General features: G+C 39.2%; 3 protein-coding genes across 4 annotated transcripts in view; 1 reads left to right on the top strand and 2 right to left on the bottom strand.

Annotated features, from left to right (window-relative positions):
• Positions 1-2,447: 2,447 nt before the first annotated feature.
• On the bottom strand, positions 2,448-3,704 carry f2r (coagulation factor II (thrombin) receptor). The gene has a single exon (XM_068310824.1). The coding sequence runs from the start codon at positions 3,702-3,704 to the stop codon at positions 2,448-2,450; it is 1,257 nt and encodes a 418-aa protein (XP_068166925.1).
• The window catches only part of iqgap2 (IQ motif containing GTPase activating protein 2), a 31,880-nt gene continuing 14,304 nt past the window's right edge, over positions 2,719-20,294 (bottom strand). The window contains exons 12-39 of the mRNA XM_068309970.1: positions 19,898-20,061; positions 19,618-19,778; positions 19,309-19,433; positions 18,951-19,114; positions 15,621-15,711; positions 14,894-15,061; positions 14,608-14,750; positions 14,315-14,485; positions 13,973-14,056; positions 13,816-13,887; positions 13,677-13,746; positions 13,137-13,345; positions 12,853-13,005; positions 12,573-12,736; positions 12,172-12,396; positions 11,311-11,451; positions 10,143-10,227; positions 9,771-10,003; positions 9,034-9,166; positions 8,001-8,103; positions 7,779-7,920; positions 6,381-6,468; positions 6,033-6,245; positions 5,795-5,955; positions 5,564-5,707; positions 5,367-5,475; positions 4,146-5,017; positions 2,719-2,858 (exon numbers count right to left, since the gene is read on the bottom strand). Coding sequence (XP_068166071.1) covers positions 4,904-5,017; positions 5,367-5,475; positions 5,564-5,707; positions 5,795-5,955; positions 6,033-6,245; positions 6,381-6,468; positions 7,779-7,920; positions 8,001-8,103; positions 9,034-9,166; positions 9,771-10,003; positions 10,143-10,227; positions 11,311-11,451; positions 12,172-12,396; positions 12,573-12,736; positions 12,853-13,005; positions 13,137-13,345; positions 13,677-13,746; positions 13,816-13,887; positions 13,973-14,056; positions 14,315-14,485; positions 14,608-14,750; positions 14,894-15,061; positions 15,621-15,711; positions 18,951-19,114; positions 19,309-19,433; positions 19,618-19,778; positions 19,898-20,061 — 3,830 coding nt within the window. The 3' untranslated portion in view covers positions 2,719-2,858; positions 4,146-4,903. The remainder of the gene's footprint in view (positions 2,859-4,145; positions 5,018-5,366; positions 5,476-5,563; positions 5,708-5,794; positions 5,956-6,032; positions 6,246-6,380; positions 6,469-7,778; positions 7,921-8,000; positions 8,104-9,033; positions 9,167-9,770; positions 10,004-10,142; positions 10,228-11,310; positions 11,452-12,171; positions 12,397-12,572; positions 12,737-12,852; positions 13,006-13,136; positions 13,346-13,676; positions 13,747-13,815; positions 13,888-13,972; positions 14,057-14,314; positions 14,486-14,607; positions 14,751-14,893; positions 15,062-15,620; positions 15,712-18,950; positions 19,115-19,308; positions 19,434-19,617; positions 19,779-19,897; positions 20,062-20,294) is intronic.
• Positions 15,627-18,943, top strand: f2rl2 (coagulation factor II (thrombin) receptor-like 2). 2 transcript variants are annotated; one of them, XM_068309972.1, is made up of 2 exons: positions 15,627-16,775; positions 17,078-18,943. In XM_068309972.1, the coding sequence occupies exon 2, from the start codon at positions 17,143-17,145 to the stop codon at positions 18,124-18,126; it is 984 nt and encodes a 327-aa protein (XP_068166073.1). In that variant the 5' UTR covers positions 15,627-16,775; positions 17,078-17,142; the 3' UTR covers positions 18,127-18,943. The 2 variants fall into 2 exon arrangements, with proteins under 2 accessions (XP_068166073.1, XP_068166072.1); XM_068309971.1 differs by having other exon boundaries at positions 15,627-16,855.

Raw genomic sequence — 20,294 nt, 5'->3', positions numbered from 1 at the left:
AAAAAAGGTTGCTACAGGCCTTTTTAAAATATCTCAACAGCCCCTCATGAGTCGTGGCACTTTGCCTGACTCTGTAAGAGGGCCTTTGTTGTTGAGCATTCAGTGCTCAGCAAAAAGAATTCTGCAAGACCCTGCATGGTCATTACGCAACCTTCACTGGTGCAGCTCAGCATGAAGAAACCTCCTTGTCTCCCATATTAGGTTTTGCACAACACCTTTTTTTGTTTTTGTTGCAGAGTCCAGAGGGATGAATGAATCAGCTTTAGACATTTTTTTCTGGTCTGTCCTCTGCAGTGCTGCAGTCTCTCCCTCTTTCATCTATCCTCAACCATCAGGAATAGAATGGCTCTGCCTGTCGCTGTATTTCTGTTAGCTCTCAGTTCCTTCAGTGCTGCAACTACACCTGACTGTGAGGATCTTGTCAAACCTTTTATGCCAGAGGATCCCAAACAGGTAAGCTGTGCTCATGATTCTTTGTCTTAGTTGGTTGATTTTTTTTCTTCATAATCCAGTTATAAGCGTACTTTTATGTGAAGGTATTTGGCAGATGGGTGTATGTGATGGGAGCTGGTGACCCCAAGCAATACCACAAGGCACTGGAGTCCCTGAAAAGCTCCTGGATAGTTCTGACTCCTACTTCTGACAGCCAAATTGTGACATTACAGTGGAGTGATCACATGTTGTAAGCTGATTTACTTAAATGTGTTGTGCAGAATCATCCTCAGAGTTTGTCAGATTATAAATCTGCCGTGTCAAATTGTTAACTCTTTAAAACACACTTTTCACTTTTCAGCAATCGCTGTATTTTGGGAGAGGTAAATGCGACAGTCTCAGGATTCGCCACCACATTTCGCAGTGAGTCAATTTCAAAAGTGATGTATGGTGTGATGCATGTCTTTACCATGATATCAACAAATTTGAATTGGTGCGGATTATATTTACAACAACAGATTTCCACTTGAATAACATGGAATCTATTTTCAAAGAAAATCTATCAGACCACAAAGGCCATATTCTGCAGACCTGCTCTGACTGTCTGCTGTGGACGGACACTTTTAGAAACGGGGACGTCATGGGCAGATACATTCTGCAATTCAGTAAGTTATCTTGATTTAACACAGTTGGGGCAGCACTTAAGATGCAGGAACATTTTTTTTTAACCTTCTCTTTCAGCAAGAACAGGAAAAATAGATTCCCAAGATGTTGAGAACTTCAAGAAGCAAGCCGGATGTCTCAACTTCCTAGAAAACTTCCATAGCTATGATGGCATAACAGGTACGCAAGGCTTTAACTTCTAAAGATCAGAGGTGAAAACATTTCAGTAAAATCTCAACTTTTTACGGCCCAGATTTTGAAAACAAGGTTAGCATTTTAGCAGATTGTTTTTATTTTGCATCACTGCTTTCTTCACCCGCATCAAAATGAATTCCAAGTTAAATAGAGAAGGATGCTAACACATGGAAGAGATGATAATTTTCTCTATCCATTGGTGCATTTCATGCATGACGGAGAAAAACAAGGCAACAGATGTAAAACAAGTAAAACAGGAACGTAAGCAAGAAGAAACATTTTCCAGTTTTTCTCTGATTACAGTATACACTACACAATCATTTTGCACAAAAACATTTTTGTACGTTCATATTTCATAGCCGGTTCACACTTTTACACAAAGAAGTCAAAGCAGGAAAAAAATCTGCTATTACCAGTCCTTTTACATCTTTTTTTACAAATGTGAAAGGACGTGTTTCTGCCACGTCTGCTGAAGACAGTAGCTAATCAGAAAGCTGGGCCTGGGAGCCACAGTCTTCACTGAAAACAAGGTTCCACAAGGTGGAAATATTTGCTGACAAATGAAGAAAAAAAAAAATACAAAATATATTTTGGTGTGGCTACAGGAAGTCTTATGTACATGTCCAGGAAATGGAGATAATATTGTACATGGTGACTTTTCCCTGACAGTTTGCCTTCATGTTTTTGTGTGTTTCAGAGCTGTGTCCTGACAACAAACAAAGCAGAGAGTGACCTTCAGATACAACAAATGATCAAAAATGGGCTTGAGTAGTTTTATTTTGAAATAGACATTATTAAGCATGACCTTTGTAATTTACACATGTGGGCCATTGTGCCGATAAATCATTTCAAATATTAAAATCTACACAGCAGGTGATAAACTGAGCTGTGTTATACAAATGTAGGTGACACAGCTGTCGTCCTTGTCTAGAAATAACGCAGTTACATCATATAGGGGCTCACATATTTCAGAATAAAACCTTTAAATAATTATACAATAAAGGTGTATGTGTCGTGTATGTGTGTGTATTCGTATGTAGGCTTCCTTCACATAATGGCAGGTGGTGATGTAAAGGTCTGAATTCTGAGAGGTGATAGTCCACGGAGTGTGTGTGTCCAAAAGCTTGAAGAATCTCTCAGCAGCAGGCTCCATCTAGTTACGACACTAGCCTGCTATAGTGGGTCTCCAGGACGTTTTGAACACCCTCCACCTTGCATGACCTGCTGTCAGTCCGCCCACTGGTTCTTGTGCTTCGCGTGTCTGAGCTGCTCTCTGCTCTCGCCAGTCGCCGACATCTGAGCAGTCCTGCCATCTGCTTCTGGCACTGAGAGGAACCAAAGTAATAGAGAACTGGATCTAGACAGCAGCTGAGACTGCCTGCACACATGGAGAGCAGGTACGCCTGGTAGGAACTGTCACTGGACTCGTGGGAGAGCTGAATATAGTGAACCATAAGGATGATGTTGGTTGGGGTGAAGCACACCACAAACACCGTCAACACCACTGTGGCCATTACTATTGCTCTCGTCTTCCTGGAGCAGTTCTCCACATTGGATACTCCCAGAGCCTGAATAATGTGAACATAACACACAAGGGTGAAGATGAGAGGGATGAAGAAGAAAACAAAGGAGTAGATAGGGAAGAAGTAGAGATAATAAGCTTGTAGGAATGCCAGATCCTGCACATCATGGCAGGTGGTGATGTCTAGGTCAGTCAAATAAAGGGTTTGCCTCGACATCAGCAAAGGGGACACTCCTCCGAGGGCTAGAAGCCACACTGCAGCACAAACAGCTTTAGCGGTCTGGGGGCTGCGCCACGTCAGTGACTTTATGGGGTAAACCACAGCCAGGAAACGGTCTACGCTGATACACGCTATGAGCAGAACAGAGCAATACATGTTGCAATAGAAAGCCGCTGTGACAATTCTGCACATGACAGAACCGTAGATCCAGTTGTTGTCATTATAATGGTAGGCTATCTTGAATGGAAGGAGCAGGCCAAACAGCAGGTCAGTGCAGGCCAGGTTCAGCATGTAGATGACTGCTGGTTTCTTGGGAGAGTTGTAATGTGCAAACATCAGCATGGCAACAAAGTTTAGAGGAACGCTGATGATGAAGACGAGGGTGTAAGCTGTTGGGACAAAACTGGTAGCCAGGCGACCCTGGAGGAAAGCTTTTGCCTCTTCTGAGACAGAGTACTGCTTCTGGGTACGGTGGTGTGGGCGGTGAAGGCTTTGTTTCTTCACAAGTTCCTGTTCAGACACTGAGCTAGAGTCTCCTTCTTCCCTCAAACTGTCCAACACAGACAAGTCAATATAGTCTACAGGCTCATCAGTGACCAGAACAAAGCGACCAGAGAAAGTCCGTGGGAGAAGAGCTGAGCCTTTGAGGAAATGAAAAACAGACACCAACATAATTTCTTAGTACGTGTACTATTGAATTAAATACACAAAAGTACACAGTTTAAGGTACAGAATCCACCAGGAATCTTTAATTTCCCTAATTCCTGAAGTGAACGAGAAACTGCATCGCATTTGCAATCGTTGTATTGTAAAGATTTTAGGTATTTTATTAGGACTCATTTTTATTCACCGTAACTGACAGATGCCCAGAAGGCACAGTACATTTTTTTAAATTGGTGATCCCATTTTATTCTTCCACTACCGGATATTACAAGAATGTTTTACATAAGTAAAAAATGCATTAAGCACTGACAGCCCTGCTTTCAAGACATTACCATCTACATTCACTTCAAAGGTAAGATTTATGAAGAGCGGTTATGTAAAAGTGTTTTAAAATAAATGCAATATAAAAGTAAATTCACTGCATTAAGTACGCATTAAGGTGTAACTTACCATTTTGGAGGCTGTGCACTGAGCTTTGCAGTGAAAACACCAGCAGCAGTCCTTCCCACAGATGAAACATGGCTTCACTGAATCCTTTACACCTGTTAGTGAGCTGCAACGACCTGTGTGCCTGAAGAGTCACTGAAGTGGTTTTCCACCAGCATTAAACATGTTGTTACAGTTCAGTGTAGATACTCCACCTCCTCGTTTCACATCTCCTCCCACTGCAGACAAATAGGTTACAAATGGGAATATGCCCCCGTAGGAAAAAACACATTTGTAAAATTACATTTTATATTGACTGTAAAATGTGTTGTTGTTAAAAGATGTAAAAACACAAGGTAATAACAGTAATTGTCCATGTTTTATTCATTAAAACTTTTCTTTAAACACTTTAATTAAAAGGCACTGTTCATTCAAGCAGGATTGCAAATTTTTCCCATAGTTTTATCTGAAATTTCTATTAAACCCTTAAAGCCATTTTAACACACAAGGTAATAATAACAGTGTTTCCAGCAGTCATACATAGAAAACGCAAATTCGTTTACAATATCATTCTTAAAAATACATTACATTTACAATTAACAAGTTGAAAAATAAAGAATAGACACATTTAGACGAACAGTACATTTCATTATGGTGTGATCCATCAAATTAGAATCAAATGACATTTTCCCGCTGCGACTGTTTTTCTTTTAAACTAATTTCTTTCAGCACAAGTACAGTCAGAAGGCACATTCTGTCCAACCCCCATATATTATACTTGTTCATTTTCCATAGAATTTCCTGTTCAGGAGAAAAATAAGCAAATTGACGTTAACTTTGGCTTTGTCAAACATCTTCATAACAGCCACCCCTTCGTATTGCAGCTGAAGAAGGTCCTGGCAACAAAAGAGAAATAAACGCTAGTGAGAAACTCAAACTATATGTCAACTGTGTGGATTAATTTTTTTGTTAGTCATGTAAAAAAAGTTACATGAAATTCACAATTTGTGAGTCAAATGTTCCTGAACAATCTATCATGTATGTCTGTCACTACCTTCATGTTATACGATATCTGTTTACCTCTCAATACACAAAAACACAGACAGAATTTAGTAAATCTAGTGAATCTTTATTTGTAAAATATGGGCTGTGTTTCCTGCTAGTAGTCCTACTGTGACATGGAGGCTTAGTGTTGACATGTGCGCTGCTTTTATGCCATGAAATGCTGACACACTTGGGAAATACCTGGAAATGAAGCTGGACCTTTTCCATCTCAACTCCCATAAATTTAGCTTTCACTTCAAAATCTCCAACTTCTTCCGTGGGTGAAATGTCAAACATGACATTTTTGAACCTGAATGAAGAAAAAATATTTTATATAATAAGGTTTTATACCCAATCATTCCAACAGTATTTAGTCTTATTACTACAGCTCAACTTACTGGTTTGCCTGAAGTCCCTCTATCTCCAGGATGACTCCCTTCTCATGAAGTCTTGCTCCAGTGTACTTCAGAGACTGTGGCTTCCACTTCTTGCTGCCTTTATTGTCCCCTTTGCTATCCAGTTTTATAGATCTGCGTGAATTCCTGGAAACAGAAAACACAGTAGGACATTCATAAAATCATCCATCCACAAAAATAAACAGAAAGTACACATATAAAGGTAAAACTCACTTCCGGTTCAGGTTATCCAGACAGGTCTTGATGTAAGTATCATAATAGTTCATCTGGTCCTGATAGAAGGCGGTTTTTGAGTTGAGTGCTGTCAGTGTCTGCTGAAGCTTCACGAGCTCAGCCTTCCTCCTTTGTCTGTAGCGTCTTTGGTAGCGAATATCCTGTGAATGAAAGGTGTACTCTACAGATTCAGAAGGCGGCCACATCGAAAAAAAATCATGAAAACCTCCCTTTGTACCTTTGATATGTCATTGATGATGTCCTGGTATTTGTTGCTGGCAGTGACAACGCCAGCCTGCTCCAAGTTACGGAGGTTCCTCAGAATCTTCCTCTTCTTCTGCTCGAGGGGCAGCTGGCTGTCCTCTAGTACCGCTGGGCTGCTTTTCAGTCCCTCTGGTGTCTGAGCATCCTGGACTGCACGCCGCTCCACAATCTTTATGTGCTCCGACTCCTTCAAAGGCAAAGTCACATGCAAGTAGCGAAAAGGATTAAGATCTAAAAAATTGTGGTACAAATATTTGATGAATACGAATGGCTGTTGAGTGTATGGTTAAGGAAAAGCGTGGGAGACCGAAGGGAATATCACCTGTGGAGCAGTAGCTGCATTCTCAAGAATTTCAGGTAAAGTTTCTCCAGGCTGAATCCAGATCACATCCACTATGAGCTTCTTTGTCCTGACACACACACACACACACACACACACACACACACACACACACACACACACACACACACACACACACACACACACACACACACACACACACACACACACACACACACACACACACACACACACACACACACACACACACACACACACACACACACACACACACACACACACACACACACACACACACACACACACACACACACACACACACACACACACACACACACACACACACACACACACACACACACACACGAAGAATCAATTACCCTAGTTTAGAAACAGAGGGTTTCAGTTTCCAAAAAGATCACGTTTTTCTACCATGATTATGAAACAATTCAAACAGTGAATACATACTAGAGGTGAAATATATCTTCTTGTTCAATGAATCAAAACACCAAGTTTGTCCCTAATTTTCTCCCTTATCAGCCCACCTGTAATACACGTGCATTTGAAACATTAAATTATACATCACTCACTTTTAAGCACGTGTCCATGAACAAAGTCATTATTGTGTTTTTTTCCAGAAGAGTACATGATGTGGTTTTGTTGGAGAACCACATTAAGTAATTAAGCCCCACATTATTGAATAGAATGGTTTTTATGGTTATCATACACAAGCGTAGAACGAAATTTAAATTTGGTGCAAAAACCTAGGTGCACAAACAAGTATAAAAAAATCAGTACATGGGTACAAGAAACAAGGTAATAAATACATTTACAACGAGCCCACAAGAATGTACGAATGTGATGTGCAGCAGAGGGCTTGATAGCAGCAGTGGAAACAAAAACATTGTACAGAGGACATAACTGTCAAGTTGTGACAGCCTTCTTGTTTTGCCTGAACCAACTGCAGTCATTACAAATTTCAAAAGACAGTTGTGAATACAAATGAAATGAAATCCTGCGTTCCCTTTCATGTGACTCATTAAACTTGTTAATGTCAATAACTAACAGATAAGACCAACTCTTATGTAGCATTTCCCAAAATAACCTGATCCAGACGGATGTAGGTTCATAGAGGAGATAACAACGGCCAACAAACCCATTTCCCTTAAGAACAGGAAATGATACAACAGGAAAGACAGTACAGGAATGCTACTGAGCGATAGCCACAAAGAAGCACATGCTGTTTCAACCACAATTAGGTACGGTACAACATAGGACATGCATAGCAATTGGTGTCCATATTGAACACTGTTGAATAGGTGTGATTCCGTTTGTTTTTAAATCCACATATTCGACTGGAATATGAGTATGTTCCAAATTTGACAACCTGATCTGTTTCAAACCATTGTTCCCACTTACTTTGTCATTAGAGTCTTCATGTCTTTGTCATCTCCTTCCAGGAGCTCGAACTTGCTGGTGAGGGTGAGGGAGATCTCCGTCTTGGCCATCTGGCTCAGAGCACTCTCTCTGTTTGGATCATTTGGGTCTACAGCACCTTCACCTGAAATTAAACAGTATGCAGTGTAAAATGATAAACACGCTCTAGCCAGCTCATGAATAACAGAAATACTTTCACTGTACCAAGCAATGTCTCGACATCGGGTACATCTCCGAGGTCCTGCAGCAGCTCATGCAGCAGGTCGTTGCGGTCAGGAGAGATGGCATCCAGATGTTCCAAAAGTAGCTGAACAAATATATGTGTGGTCAGTCCTATAAAATACTTGTAATATATATAGCATAACTTGCCACTGAAAAATACATAAGTTAAACCTTTATTGTCCCACAGTGGGGAAATGAACCTTGTTAAATTAATGGAGAAAAACAACAGATTTATAGACGTAGGTGCTCATGAATTAAATGTTTCTCTAAGTTAAAGACTTGAACTCTTATTAAACATTAAAGCCATATGTACTTTGATGCATGTACTAGAAGTATGCGTGTACTGTCATGAAATACAAGGGAAATTCCCCACAGGCCCATTTAAACAAGGATTCCTCTTGAAATGCCAACACAAAGGCTGAGAGAACACCGACATGACATCTCTACTGTTGTCTTTGTATGAATAAGTGTTTCAACAAGATGAAAAGGACACTTATGGCTTCAACTCACTGACATCCTCATAACTATTCATTTCCAAGGAAAATGCATGGAAATATAAAGAAAGCAAGTAGGATAGAAAGAAAGCAAGTGGCTGTAAAAAGAGATGATGATGCATCCCTGTAACAGAAGGTGACAGATACATCTACTTTCTTCATAAGAGTATGGGAAGAGAGCATCACCTGTAGATCAACTGAGAGCTGAAAGAAAATGTGGTGCATTTCCACTATTCAAAAAAGCTATTGTAAGAACTTGAATGACACTGTGATAAAAAACATTAAGGCAGTCATAGCGACAATCTCAACTGTCTGGCCTTATATTGAAATAATATTACACAGTGGCATGAGAGTAAATATGTCATTGACTGAGAAATGGTCAATCACTTTGCAATTACGAACAATAACCATTATCATTAAGGCTTTAAGCCCCCTTTAAACATTTGATTTATGATACTACATATTCATATAAACTGGTATTACAGGCATTGAATGACAATATTAGAGTTCTTATGCTTTACCGAGTGGGTATTGATGATCTCCTCTATTGAAATGTAGATTATAGGCTTGCTAAGGGTCACCATGTCTGAGTATTCATCAATATTAAACTTTTCCTCAGGTTCAGGAACATCACATGCTGCCTGGAAAAACACCCTAGAAGAAGGATGACATCAGTAGTTAATGATTATAGGCTTTTGAGCAGCAAATACCAACAGTATTTGCAATCAAAAACAAATAACCTGACACAGTAAATCTCTCAGTCTTGTTTTGAACCGCAGTTTGACTTTCCGTATTTCCAATTATTTCGAGGGGTAAATCACTGGGCATACATCCTATCCCAGCCCTGATTTATACATGACAAGCTCATCAGGACTTCAGTTGATTTTAGTGAACGTTGGCCAATTTGCAGAAACAGCAGAAATCAGCTTCTTTAATAGATTTACAGCACCTCCACTCCCACTCTGTCATTTTAACCCGGCCTTACACGTAAAATGTGTTGTTAGAGGAAAATCTTTTTTGACATGTGCAGCCTCACTTGCACTAAAAACAGAGTGTAATAATAAAGTAAAAAATAGATTTACCTCATGTGTTTTCACATGATATGTGGTTACTGAACACAAATACAAAAGCCAACTATATACAGTATAATTGCAATGCAATTTAAGAGTCACCTGTACTCATTATTACCCTCAGACAAATACACACATTTATAATACCTACAAACATATTTCCAACTCAATATTAACTTATTTCTTACCTAAACTTCTCATATGTCTGAGATATGTAGCTGTTCATTGGAGTCATATGTGCATTCTCGCCCTCAAAGAGCTTATTAGCAGCAGCATGTTGTAGCACTTTCGCCACTGATCCAAGGTTACGTCGCTGATCTAAATGAAGCTGCCCACCAGCCGACATATCGATGATGTCGAAGCCATCAGGGGCCACAATGGCTGGGTTCATGTAGCGGTAGTAAAGCAAGTTTCCTACAATCTGTCATAAAGACAACAAATCATTAAACCATTCTATCAAATAATCACCTCACCATGCACAAACAAGTAAATCACACAGTGAACATAATGCAAGAATGTCAAGGACATTTACACATATTTACACATCCAAGGACTTCTACCTTTAATAGCTCATCCTCTGAGGCATCTGGAAACTTTTCATGGAGAGTGTTCTTCAGAACTTTTGCTATGTATCTCATGCCATAACTACATGCAAAACAAAGAAGCACTGATGGGACATCAAACACAAAACAACATGCATTCACACACTATATGAAAAATTACATGTTAAAAATAGTGATGGTAAACATGTATTATGAGAGGCTTTGGTAACTTCCATATAAGCGCTATAGCGATGGGTTTCAGTGATTTTTTTTCTATGGTGAAGCATAGAAAAGGTAATGACAGATCACAGATCTGTATCATTTGGTTGTGGCAAATGCAACACAAAGCAAAGTTCTGTTTTTGGGCTTGAGCAACCGACCAGACAACTGCTAGCTTCAAAGCAATGATTGTCTAGTAATGACCATGTCCTAACATGGTGCTGAAACCTTAATAGCCAGAATAAGTGGCATGGTAAGCCAAAGCATATGATCCCATGCTGTCGGGAACCATTTTAGTCACATTTCTCAGTGGATTATAATAAAAATAACGGAAAAAAACAACAACAAAGACTTAACAGGATTATGACCAAGCAGGACAAAAGCTATAGAATAGCATTTAAAAAGATATATTCCCAACATTATGAAAGATAAAATGCCTGGTGATGAATAACTAATAAAAACTGTATGAACATAAATGCTTTTCTACCCTTAATTACCATTTAAAGAAAAATATGTTAGTGTATTTTGAAAACAAAACTTGACTTAAATATATGTTTAAAGTAATACTGAGGCAGAATATAAAAGGACTTAATAACTGACAGCTTAAAATATAACGCCATGCGGTACAACACAACAACAATCCAAATTATGGTCTCCAGTATTGAATCAACAGTATGCATTACATACAGTATGATGTAATGCATACTGTAATACTGTAATGTGTTTGTGTGATGTTTTGTAACCACGCTTTAAAAGCAAGGAGACTATCAGTGTTATTTGTTATAACACCTTCAGTGTGAAGTGGTACGTGATTATTTATTCTTGTTCGGAATTTGGTTTAAAATGCAGAAAGAGAATAGAGAATAATTTATGTTGAGATATATGCTCAGGCAGTGACAAGCAGAAGTGTCATTCAGAACAAAAAGGACAAGCTGACAGTGATGCTTACACAGATCCTTAAACTTACGGAATATTATCCATTGAGGAAACAATGGAGTTCAGGACCTTATCAGTGGCAGACCGGAGAGCCATACTGGAAGCCTCCAGCCGGTTGCGTACTTCCTCATGTGACATGGCCTGTTCAGGAGTCACTTCATACGGCAGTTTGCTAAAGGCAGTCAACAACAGAAAGCAATGCTTAAGCCATTTGGGAGGTCCAAGTGTTTTCAGTTTGCAGACAGGATTTTAATTTTTTTTTTAATTCATTCTTTTACCAAATGCATTAAAAAATTGTTTATCAATGAAAACTAATCACTTTTTCAATAAGAGGGAAGGATGACACCTGTTCACTGAAAAAATAAAATACAATCAGCATTTATTCTCTCCTGTCTTCTCCAGCAAAGATTTGTTTTAGATTTTGCAGATTCTGCAAAGGACCCGTGGGACAGATTGTTTTCTCTCTCGTCATCAGGCTGACAATTTTACCGCATCAGAACCAGCTGCTCAGGTTCCACTGAATCTCCTTCCCAACAGCTGTCATACTCTTGAGAAGCAAGGCACCCACCCAAATCTGTATAAAAACATCCATCTTCCTGCTTTGACATTTTATCCTTGGATATATGCAGTGGATCCAGATAAAAGGACAAAATCCACAAATCTCATTTGATCAATCATTTAATCATGATCAGTTGTTTAATTCAATATTGCATTCACCTTTGGCAATCATGTTTAAGCTACTGCTCGTTATGAAACTCGGGGTGCATGTGCCAAAAAACAAATCACTGAACTTTAGAGTATACCTGGATAAAGGAGTGGATTCAGTTTATTCTTTGGACCAAACCAACAGACACCAGTAGAGATGATGTTTACCCACTGAATTTTCACCTACCTGGCTTCTCCAGTAGCAGTCTCTAGCTGGTTGACCCATGCTTTGTACACATCTACCGGGTTGGTGTTGATGCCTAAATTCTTATCCTCAATGATGTCTTTGACTACAGGAGCCAAAAGCTGCCTGAGTGTGTTGTGGCCTCGTGCTCCTCGGTTAAAGCTCACCACCATCTTGACAACTGTTGGATTCCCTGTGACTATGTCCTGGATCTGGTCCACCTTAGAGCTGAAAAAATGGACAAGATGGTACATTTATAATTATCTGCTGCTCAAACTCTTCGAAGAGCAGCTTCTGGAGGAATCAAATATAAGTGTAACTGCATCACTACTATGCCAATTAGAACATTATTAAAAAAACAGACAATAATGTCACATTGGCATAGTAGTGAATGCAGTTCTCACTTTATTTCTTCCTCCAGAGCTGTCTTGAAGAGTTTGAGCAGCAGATATTCTTCTCTCTGATTAGAGGCATAGTTGTACAAGGTGAAGATCACCGTGTCCATAAACTTAGTGGACTTGTTTTGGGGCATCTGGAAGATCAGTTTGGCTAGGTAGGGTGGGTTGGTCTGAAGGGGAGGAAAAAGAAAAGTAGCATCAAGCGATTGTCTCCGATTGAAGATTTTTTTTTTGTGTGGCATACATGAGTACAATGACGTAGACTTAGACACAAGTTTGTGATTACCTGTAACAGGTAAAAAAGATGTTGGTAAGCCTCAAGTTTCCTTCGTTTCCCTTTATTCAGACCCTTAATACCCAGTCTGTCACCTGCGGTCAAGTCCACAGCACCCTCTTTATTTTTCTTATTCTTCATTTTCTTATTGTGGGACACAACGTCCTATGAAAAAGAAATAAACAGCAAAATGAATGAAACAGAAAAACGTAAAAAGATTTGGCTTTGATCCCAGCAAAGTGTCGGAAACTTTCGCCTGTAACCATTTACCGAAACACAAAGAAGGGTTTGCCAACCTGTAGAGTGATTCTGTTTTTCACCAGTAGTCCAATTTTTATGTCCATCAGGTTCAAGTCTTTTTCCATTTGTTGGTTGGAGCGAATATTGGTGACCACTTCCTCCCTAAGCCGAGTCACTTCCTGTTCTTCCTGAAGGTCCAGAGAGCTCTGCTCCAATAAATGGACAAACTTACGCACCACTGACAGAGGAGGATCCTTGGCGCCAGCTAAAATTTGTCATATTGGAAAGTTATCAAAAGCACTGGCATTTCATTTACACGTTTGTTTTGCAAAATGACCATTTATATTGTTAATGGGGGAAATATCAGAAGATCTTTGGTTAAATACCTCAATATGATTACAAATATGTTCGAAAATAAAGAGGAAAAAAGTAAAACGATACGACAGTCTTTATAACCAGAAATTTTTTTTTAACAATGCTGCAAAATGATCCTGACCATAATCTTGGACATTTCCTTGTGTTACATTAGGATTTGGACAGTTTGTCAATGTGACTCAGCTTTAACTGCAGAAATGTAAAATGTCTTTTTGACTCACTTAGAGTTCTGTAGTCATCTCTGGCTTTGTTGGCTTTCAGAAAAGCCTGGATTTTCACTATTTCTTTTTCCTAAAAAAGTAAATACAAGTTAACACAACATGAAGCAAACACAAACACAAATGACGAAGTGTTGCTCACATGATCTTTGAAGAACTGCAACCTCCGCTTATATTTATGTTTCGCTTTCCACATCTTCACCAAAGACTGGATCTAAAAAGTATTTTATTAAATGTTTTTGATAGTTTTCTTGTTAAATGTACATTTTAAGACAATCATATCAGAAACAACTTATCACCTTGATCACAGATGCAACATTTTTTTGAAGCAAATTCAACCTTTCTTTGTACATTTTCCTCTGTTTGTAACCTTTCCAGGAAGCCTGCATAAAAAGGATAATATATGATCATATATGCGTGTAATTCCACATCAGTCATATCACAGCATGGATGATAATGTCATTTTTGCCGTGTTATCTTGATAGGAAATGTGAAAACATGAAAATAGACAGTCTACATATTCAAATGCTAGTTTTAACTTTTATTTCTGAATGCTTCCTCAAATAAAATAATAACTGAAGTAGCAGCTACAAACTGTATTGGGGATTTGGTCTGATTTTTGAGGCTAATCAATACACTACCTGCAAATTAACAACATGATGTTCTTGTTGCCTTAGATACTCCATTCGATCCGCATGCTTTTTCCTGACCAAATAACCTCGGATCCTCGCCTGCAGCTCAGTCACCATGGATTCATTGGTCAACCATAACTGCTCTCTGTTATATTCTGCAGTAATACAGCTGACAACATCCTGAAGGGGAAAAATGGTTGCAAAGTATTTAACATTGACAAAAGAAATCTACATTCTCAATATTACCTGAAAAAATGAATACAGCAGATTATGAGGTTATAAAATGATTCAACAGGCAGTACCTGGATTTCCTCTTTCCTCAGATGGTTCATGTTGTGGTCAAATCCTTCAGGCTCCTCCCACATGCCCTGTCTCATCTCCAGATTATAGTAGTAGTCGTATCTGTCCTTGATGCAATGTTTAACCCATACACTATCAGTGCTGCCTGAAGGAAAGAAAAAAAATTAGTCCTAATAGACAGCCAATTTTACTTTGTACTGTATTTCAAATCTGAAAGTACTGGGCCTAAATGGGTGTCATTTCTTCAGCACTGAGCTTCCCTCTCTTGATTGTATGGACTCAAATCACCTTTAGCGGCACTGTCTGTCTGTCTCTGCATCAGGTTAGCCTGGTATATGTCAGCACATTCTGAGAGCACCGCTCTCAGTGCAGCGCTGGGGTCTTGCAAAGCCTGCAGTGTGTTCTTAGAGTCACCTTCTGCCACCATCCTGTTAATATCAGCTACTGCTCCAGCCACTAACAGAAAAGACAAAAAACCACTTGTTCAGTCAAATTTTATCATGTACATGCCAAATATACATAAATGAGCAAAAGGTTAAACTGCCAGATTGCAGAGCTGTCCAGAGACAAAATACATACATCTGCCTCAGTAAGGCAGCAGTAATAGCTGAAACCATGGCCAGATAACCTACGATGTATCACAGGGAATACATCATGATTCATGGTCGCATTTTGTCTGACCCATCAACATGTCTTCAGTATGGAAGATTTTTTTTTTTAATTATAATTGACATTCGTGGTGATCCTATTCAATGTTTATTAAATGAAAACTGTTCTGGAACACAATCAACCTTGCACTGAAATTCACACTACATTACCTTTATGACATGGGAAACAAGCAGTGATCATTTAGAGTATTATGAGCCTGCTGTATTAAAATTTGAGTGATCTTAAAGAAGCACACACTCTATCAGACTTTGAGTACTCGAAGATCTAATAGTAAAAGGAGAATTTACTATACATGAACCAACAAGTAGTTAATACAGAGAGAGTGAATTTAACCCTATGTGCATACATGAGAGAGCCTCCTCTTCATTTTGATTTGCTGTGTGAATGCCCTCTTGGATTTGGTCCAGCCACAGTACTGCAGAGTCATCTCCAGAGCTCTAAACAGGTAAAAGACACAAGATCGACTAGCTTCTTTTCAGAGGAAAGTGACTGAACTAGACCTCAAGCATGTAAGACATTGTCCAAAATCTTATTTTGTTAAAATGTTAGAAAAAAGTTACATGTAAAGAAAATCTTGTATGGAAAGGTCATCAAGTTAAGATTGTGAATATACAGTAATTTTCTCTATATCAGTAGCACTTCATAGCAACAGTGATAAAACACTACATAAATTGATGTTAACAGAGCCCCTGCAATTGGTAACAAACAATTTCCACCTTGAAAGCATCAGCACAACACAAACTGCTTTGAACTAAAAGAAAGAGAAAAAAAAAGACCCTGAGAATTTAACATCATCTAATGTTTGTATTTGTCCTAAGGCTAATTTTAGAAAACTCTGGTTAGGGACAGGGTTGTTTTCCTAACCACAGAGGAAACAGGAAGGAACATTAAAATACACAGGCCACAGGCTAAATGCAGCTTGTCTGTTTATATCTGCATTCATCAATTATTTCCCAGTAAATACACCATTATAAGCATTTGAAAAATAAATACATTTGAAAAATTTTAACACTTCTGCTAAGAAGTTGTGTTTTCATTACCCTTAATCTGTCTTGAGAGAAACTATAAAACTTGAAATGTAAAAAAAACTTGAGTAAAGGAGGAACCCACTGAAGTTTGAAACAAATCCAGAAGACGGTACACAAATAAGCAAAATTTTAAAGCCAGGCTGATCCAGCAAATAAATGCAAATGTCAGATTATTTTAACACCAAAACTCTGACATAACCTGCATTCCTGTGAAAAATTTTCCACCATCGTGTGGCAGAGCACAGCCACTGACGTAAGCAAAGGGGAATTTGGTTTTAAAGCCTGGACAGGAAACAAGCTCACTGCACCATACAATCACATAAGTATCTCACATACAGTAGAGGGAAGCTGAGCATGAGCACACACCGTTTTCAGTCCAACTGCTGCACTGCACTACAGAAAATATCCCTGATGGAGATCTACATTTATTAAGAGGAGAAGTGAACACAACGGAAATCTTTGGAAGCTCTTAGGTAAGACTGGAGAGAGATGGGCTACTTTGTGCTCGGACTGTTAATTTGCGCAATGGTACCACAGACCATTCAGGGCGATGGTAAGTAGGACTTCATTTTCTGTTTTTTATTTTGTAAGCCTTCTGGAAGGTTTTGAGGTTTTTTTCTAAACAAAAATGACACTTTACTGAGTAAATACAGCTCATATCCCAAATACTGTACTTAAATAAAGATCCATAAATGTATAGTTTATTATGGGAAATGTCTGTTTTCTTCTTTTCCTTTTAGTTTAAGGTCATAAACAGTTTTGTACCTTTTTATAGGCAACAGAAGCACCGCCAAGACCAACAGTTCACCTGGAGTTATACCAAAAACCTTTAAGGGAAGGATGTACAAACTCAATATCACGAATCAGCTGCTCGATCCCAGCACTAACCCTTGGCTGTATGTGGACTCGGACGATGCAGCTACATCTTATACCACAGGAATCCTCAGCACGCGGGTCATACCCTCATTATACATCCTGGCCATGCTAGTGGGTATTCCTTCGAATACTTACATTCTGGGCTTCCTCAGAAACAAAGCAAAGTCATTCTCCACAACGATTCTTTATCTGAACCTAGCCTTATCTGACCTGCTGCTCCTACTTTCCCTGGCGCTGCGTGTTCACTACCACTTCAACCAAAACAACTGGACATTTGGAGAAATCTCCTGCCGGCTAATAACAGCCTTGTTTTACGGCAATGTTTATTGTTCAGCTCAAACTATAGCCTGCATCAGTCTAAAGCGCTACCTGGCTGTGGTCAGACCATTTTTGTACAGAAGGTTGGCTAAGACTAAACTAACAATTTGGATATGCTTTGTTGTGTGGTTCCTGTTTGGAGCTGCTGTTGTACCGGAGCTCCTGGTAAGGCAGAGCTACAGGGTTGCCCCGCTGGGTGTCACCACCTGTCACGATGTCCTTCCCCTCGAAGAAAAATTCCATTCAATGCTGGTGCCATTCAGGCTTCTGATGGTTTGTCTGTGCTTCATAGTACCACTTCTGATTTGTATATATGCCCATGTGTCAGTGGTATACCACCTTGGGCGATCAGGTTGTGACTGGAGACCATTTATCAGGGTCAGCACTCTGGTTTTTATCATCTTTGGGGTGTGTTTCTTTCCCAGCAGTATCCTGCAGATTACCCACTACAGTTGCTTGTATTCTAATGGGGATGACAGACTGTATGGATACTATAGATTAGCAGTGTGTCTCTGCTGCTTTCACAGTTGTCTGGATCCTTTCCTATGTATTCTCATTTCCAAGACAACCTCCTCAGAACTACAGTTCATCTCCCTTAACGGAATACGTCAGAGGCCGACTGTTATGTGAGGATGTGTGTATGTGTGTGTGTGTGTGTGTGTGCTTGCGTGCAGTGAAAACCATTTTCTTACTGGACCATTGTTCAGAACCAGCAGGGAAGCACAAGCTTAGAAATAAAGACGTGAACATCGAGACTGGACACTGAATTAGAGGAAACAATACTGTAAACTCTATTTACAACATCAAGTTGTGTAAAGTCTTTTCGTCTTTTGGAGCACTAAAGACTAAGAAGGGAATCATTTAGTCAAGCAAGATTTGGAGATTGACAAACTATTGTTGTAATGACACAGAATCAACATGAAGTTGTTTTCTTATAGAGTCACAGTTAAAATGATGCAAGATAAAAATTTTGCCCTTACCTCATCTTAAATGAGAGGGTGAACAATAAGCACATTAAAAAAAATCTGTAAATAAGTTATATGTTATAATAGTTTCTGCATTTAATAAATAAAGAAGGAGGTAAGTAAGCAAATAAATGATGTCATGTATGTATACAAAATATTGAATATCATGGGATGGTCAGGTTATTTCTATGAGATCACAGAGCTTTCATTGTATTCATACTCTAAGGCACATTTTATATAATCTATACCTGTGATCCAAAGGTACTTAGTCATGCTGCAATTTCACTAATATAGAATTTCAATTGCTTTATACACAATTATCTGTTTGATTTGTATATATGTTCATTTTTCAAGAAATTTTTAATTATGCAAAAACATGGAGTGGAGCCACATCAGGGATGTATAGCTACAGAGCAAGACCAATAAAACTAAACTAATGAAGTGACATTTTCACCCCCAATATATCAACTCAATTTGTAGTCACAATACCAGACAGAGGAGTTGCTTGGTAGATTGTAGGACATCATGGTAGTGTTTGGCTGTGGCTGGGTTCACCCCCGACAATTTGGCTGTAGGGAGAAGGAGGGCTGCAAGTGTCTGCTGATGATCACCCGAGTTTAGTGCCTCATTGATCTCAGCAATAGCTATGATGCCTGGAGGGAGAAGACAACCTCAGTTTGCTTCTTGATCAGTCCGCATATTGAATACATTTACAGTATTTTTACGAATTTACAGTAAAATACCTTGGCTTGAAAACCTTTTTACTTTTAAGAACGGTGACTCTTGGCATAAAAGTCCCTCTATGTGTGCAATCTAAAGTGTGTAAAACTCAATCAGGCCTTCTTACGTTCATGCTCCTCCTGGACTTCAACATTGACTGTATCAATGCATTTTTGAACATCATTCCAAGTAAGGAACTCTTGACCTTTGGAAAGCGTCTCCGTTCGTTGTTGGATAAGAGTGTCAGCATACCTGAGGGAGAGTACCATGAAGAAATGGTACAGAACATATCATATGAATGACTGCACTTTACCTGACCCTTTAGAGAGACTTCAAGTACAATGAACACGCAATCTTTTTTTTCAAAACTTAAAAACTGGATTAGCGCCATGTGATTTTAAGCATTGAACATTGAACAATCATGATACTGTCTTACCTATTGAGATTGTCTTGATCCATATTAGTGAAGCCCAGTGGAGAGTCAGTCAGCTGCTCGATCGCAGCCTGAGGGTCGTTGGTGTCCAGTACTTCATTCAGCACAGCTACTGCTGACAGCATCTCCACAGCTACACTCAGCTCCTCATGGCTCAAGCCAGACTAAGAAACATAAAGGTCTGCATCACAAGCATGAAGTGACCAGCTAAAGGAAAGGCTGACATAACCCCGTATATGAATCTGCATGTGGATTCACATCAAGTACAAGCAAGATGTCTCACCCGGCCTCCTTGTAGCTGTAAACTGAAGAGTTCATTTTGATAGAGGTTGGCTGCAGTGTGGTAAACAATTGGAAGTTGTGCCTCAGGGTTCATCAGCTCCTCCACGGTCTCCAATGCATTGCCATTACGAATGGCTGAATTGATTGCTGCAACTGCTTCAAGTTCTGGTCAAGTAAATTGTGACCCAAAAAACCCCCGGAAAAAAACATGTCAAGTCTTGCAAAATCCCTCAATATATATTATTACAAAGGAATTTGAGTAGTAAAATTACAGTTGCATGCTATGCAGTCAAAATTTATCACAACAGTTATTGAAATCCATTCAAGACTGACTGAATGTGCAAGAAACTTGCAAGTGGCTACCTGCATAATCTGAGTGGTACTGTTAATTGACATGC

Source organism: Antennarius striatus, chromosome 3, assembly GCF_040054535.1.
Source record: "Antennarius striatus isolate MH-2024 chromosome 3, ASM4005453v1, whole genome shotgun sequence".
NCBI classification, from domain to species: Eukaryota; Metazoa; Chordata; class Actinopteri; order Lophiiformes; family Antennariidae; genus Antennarius; species Antennarius striatus.
This window is presented reverse-complemented; position numbering and strand designations above follow the sequence as displayed.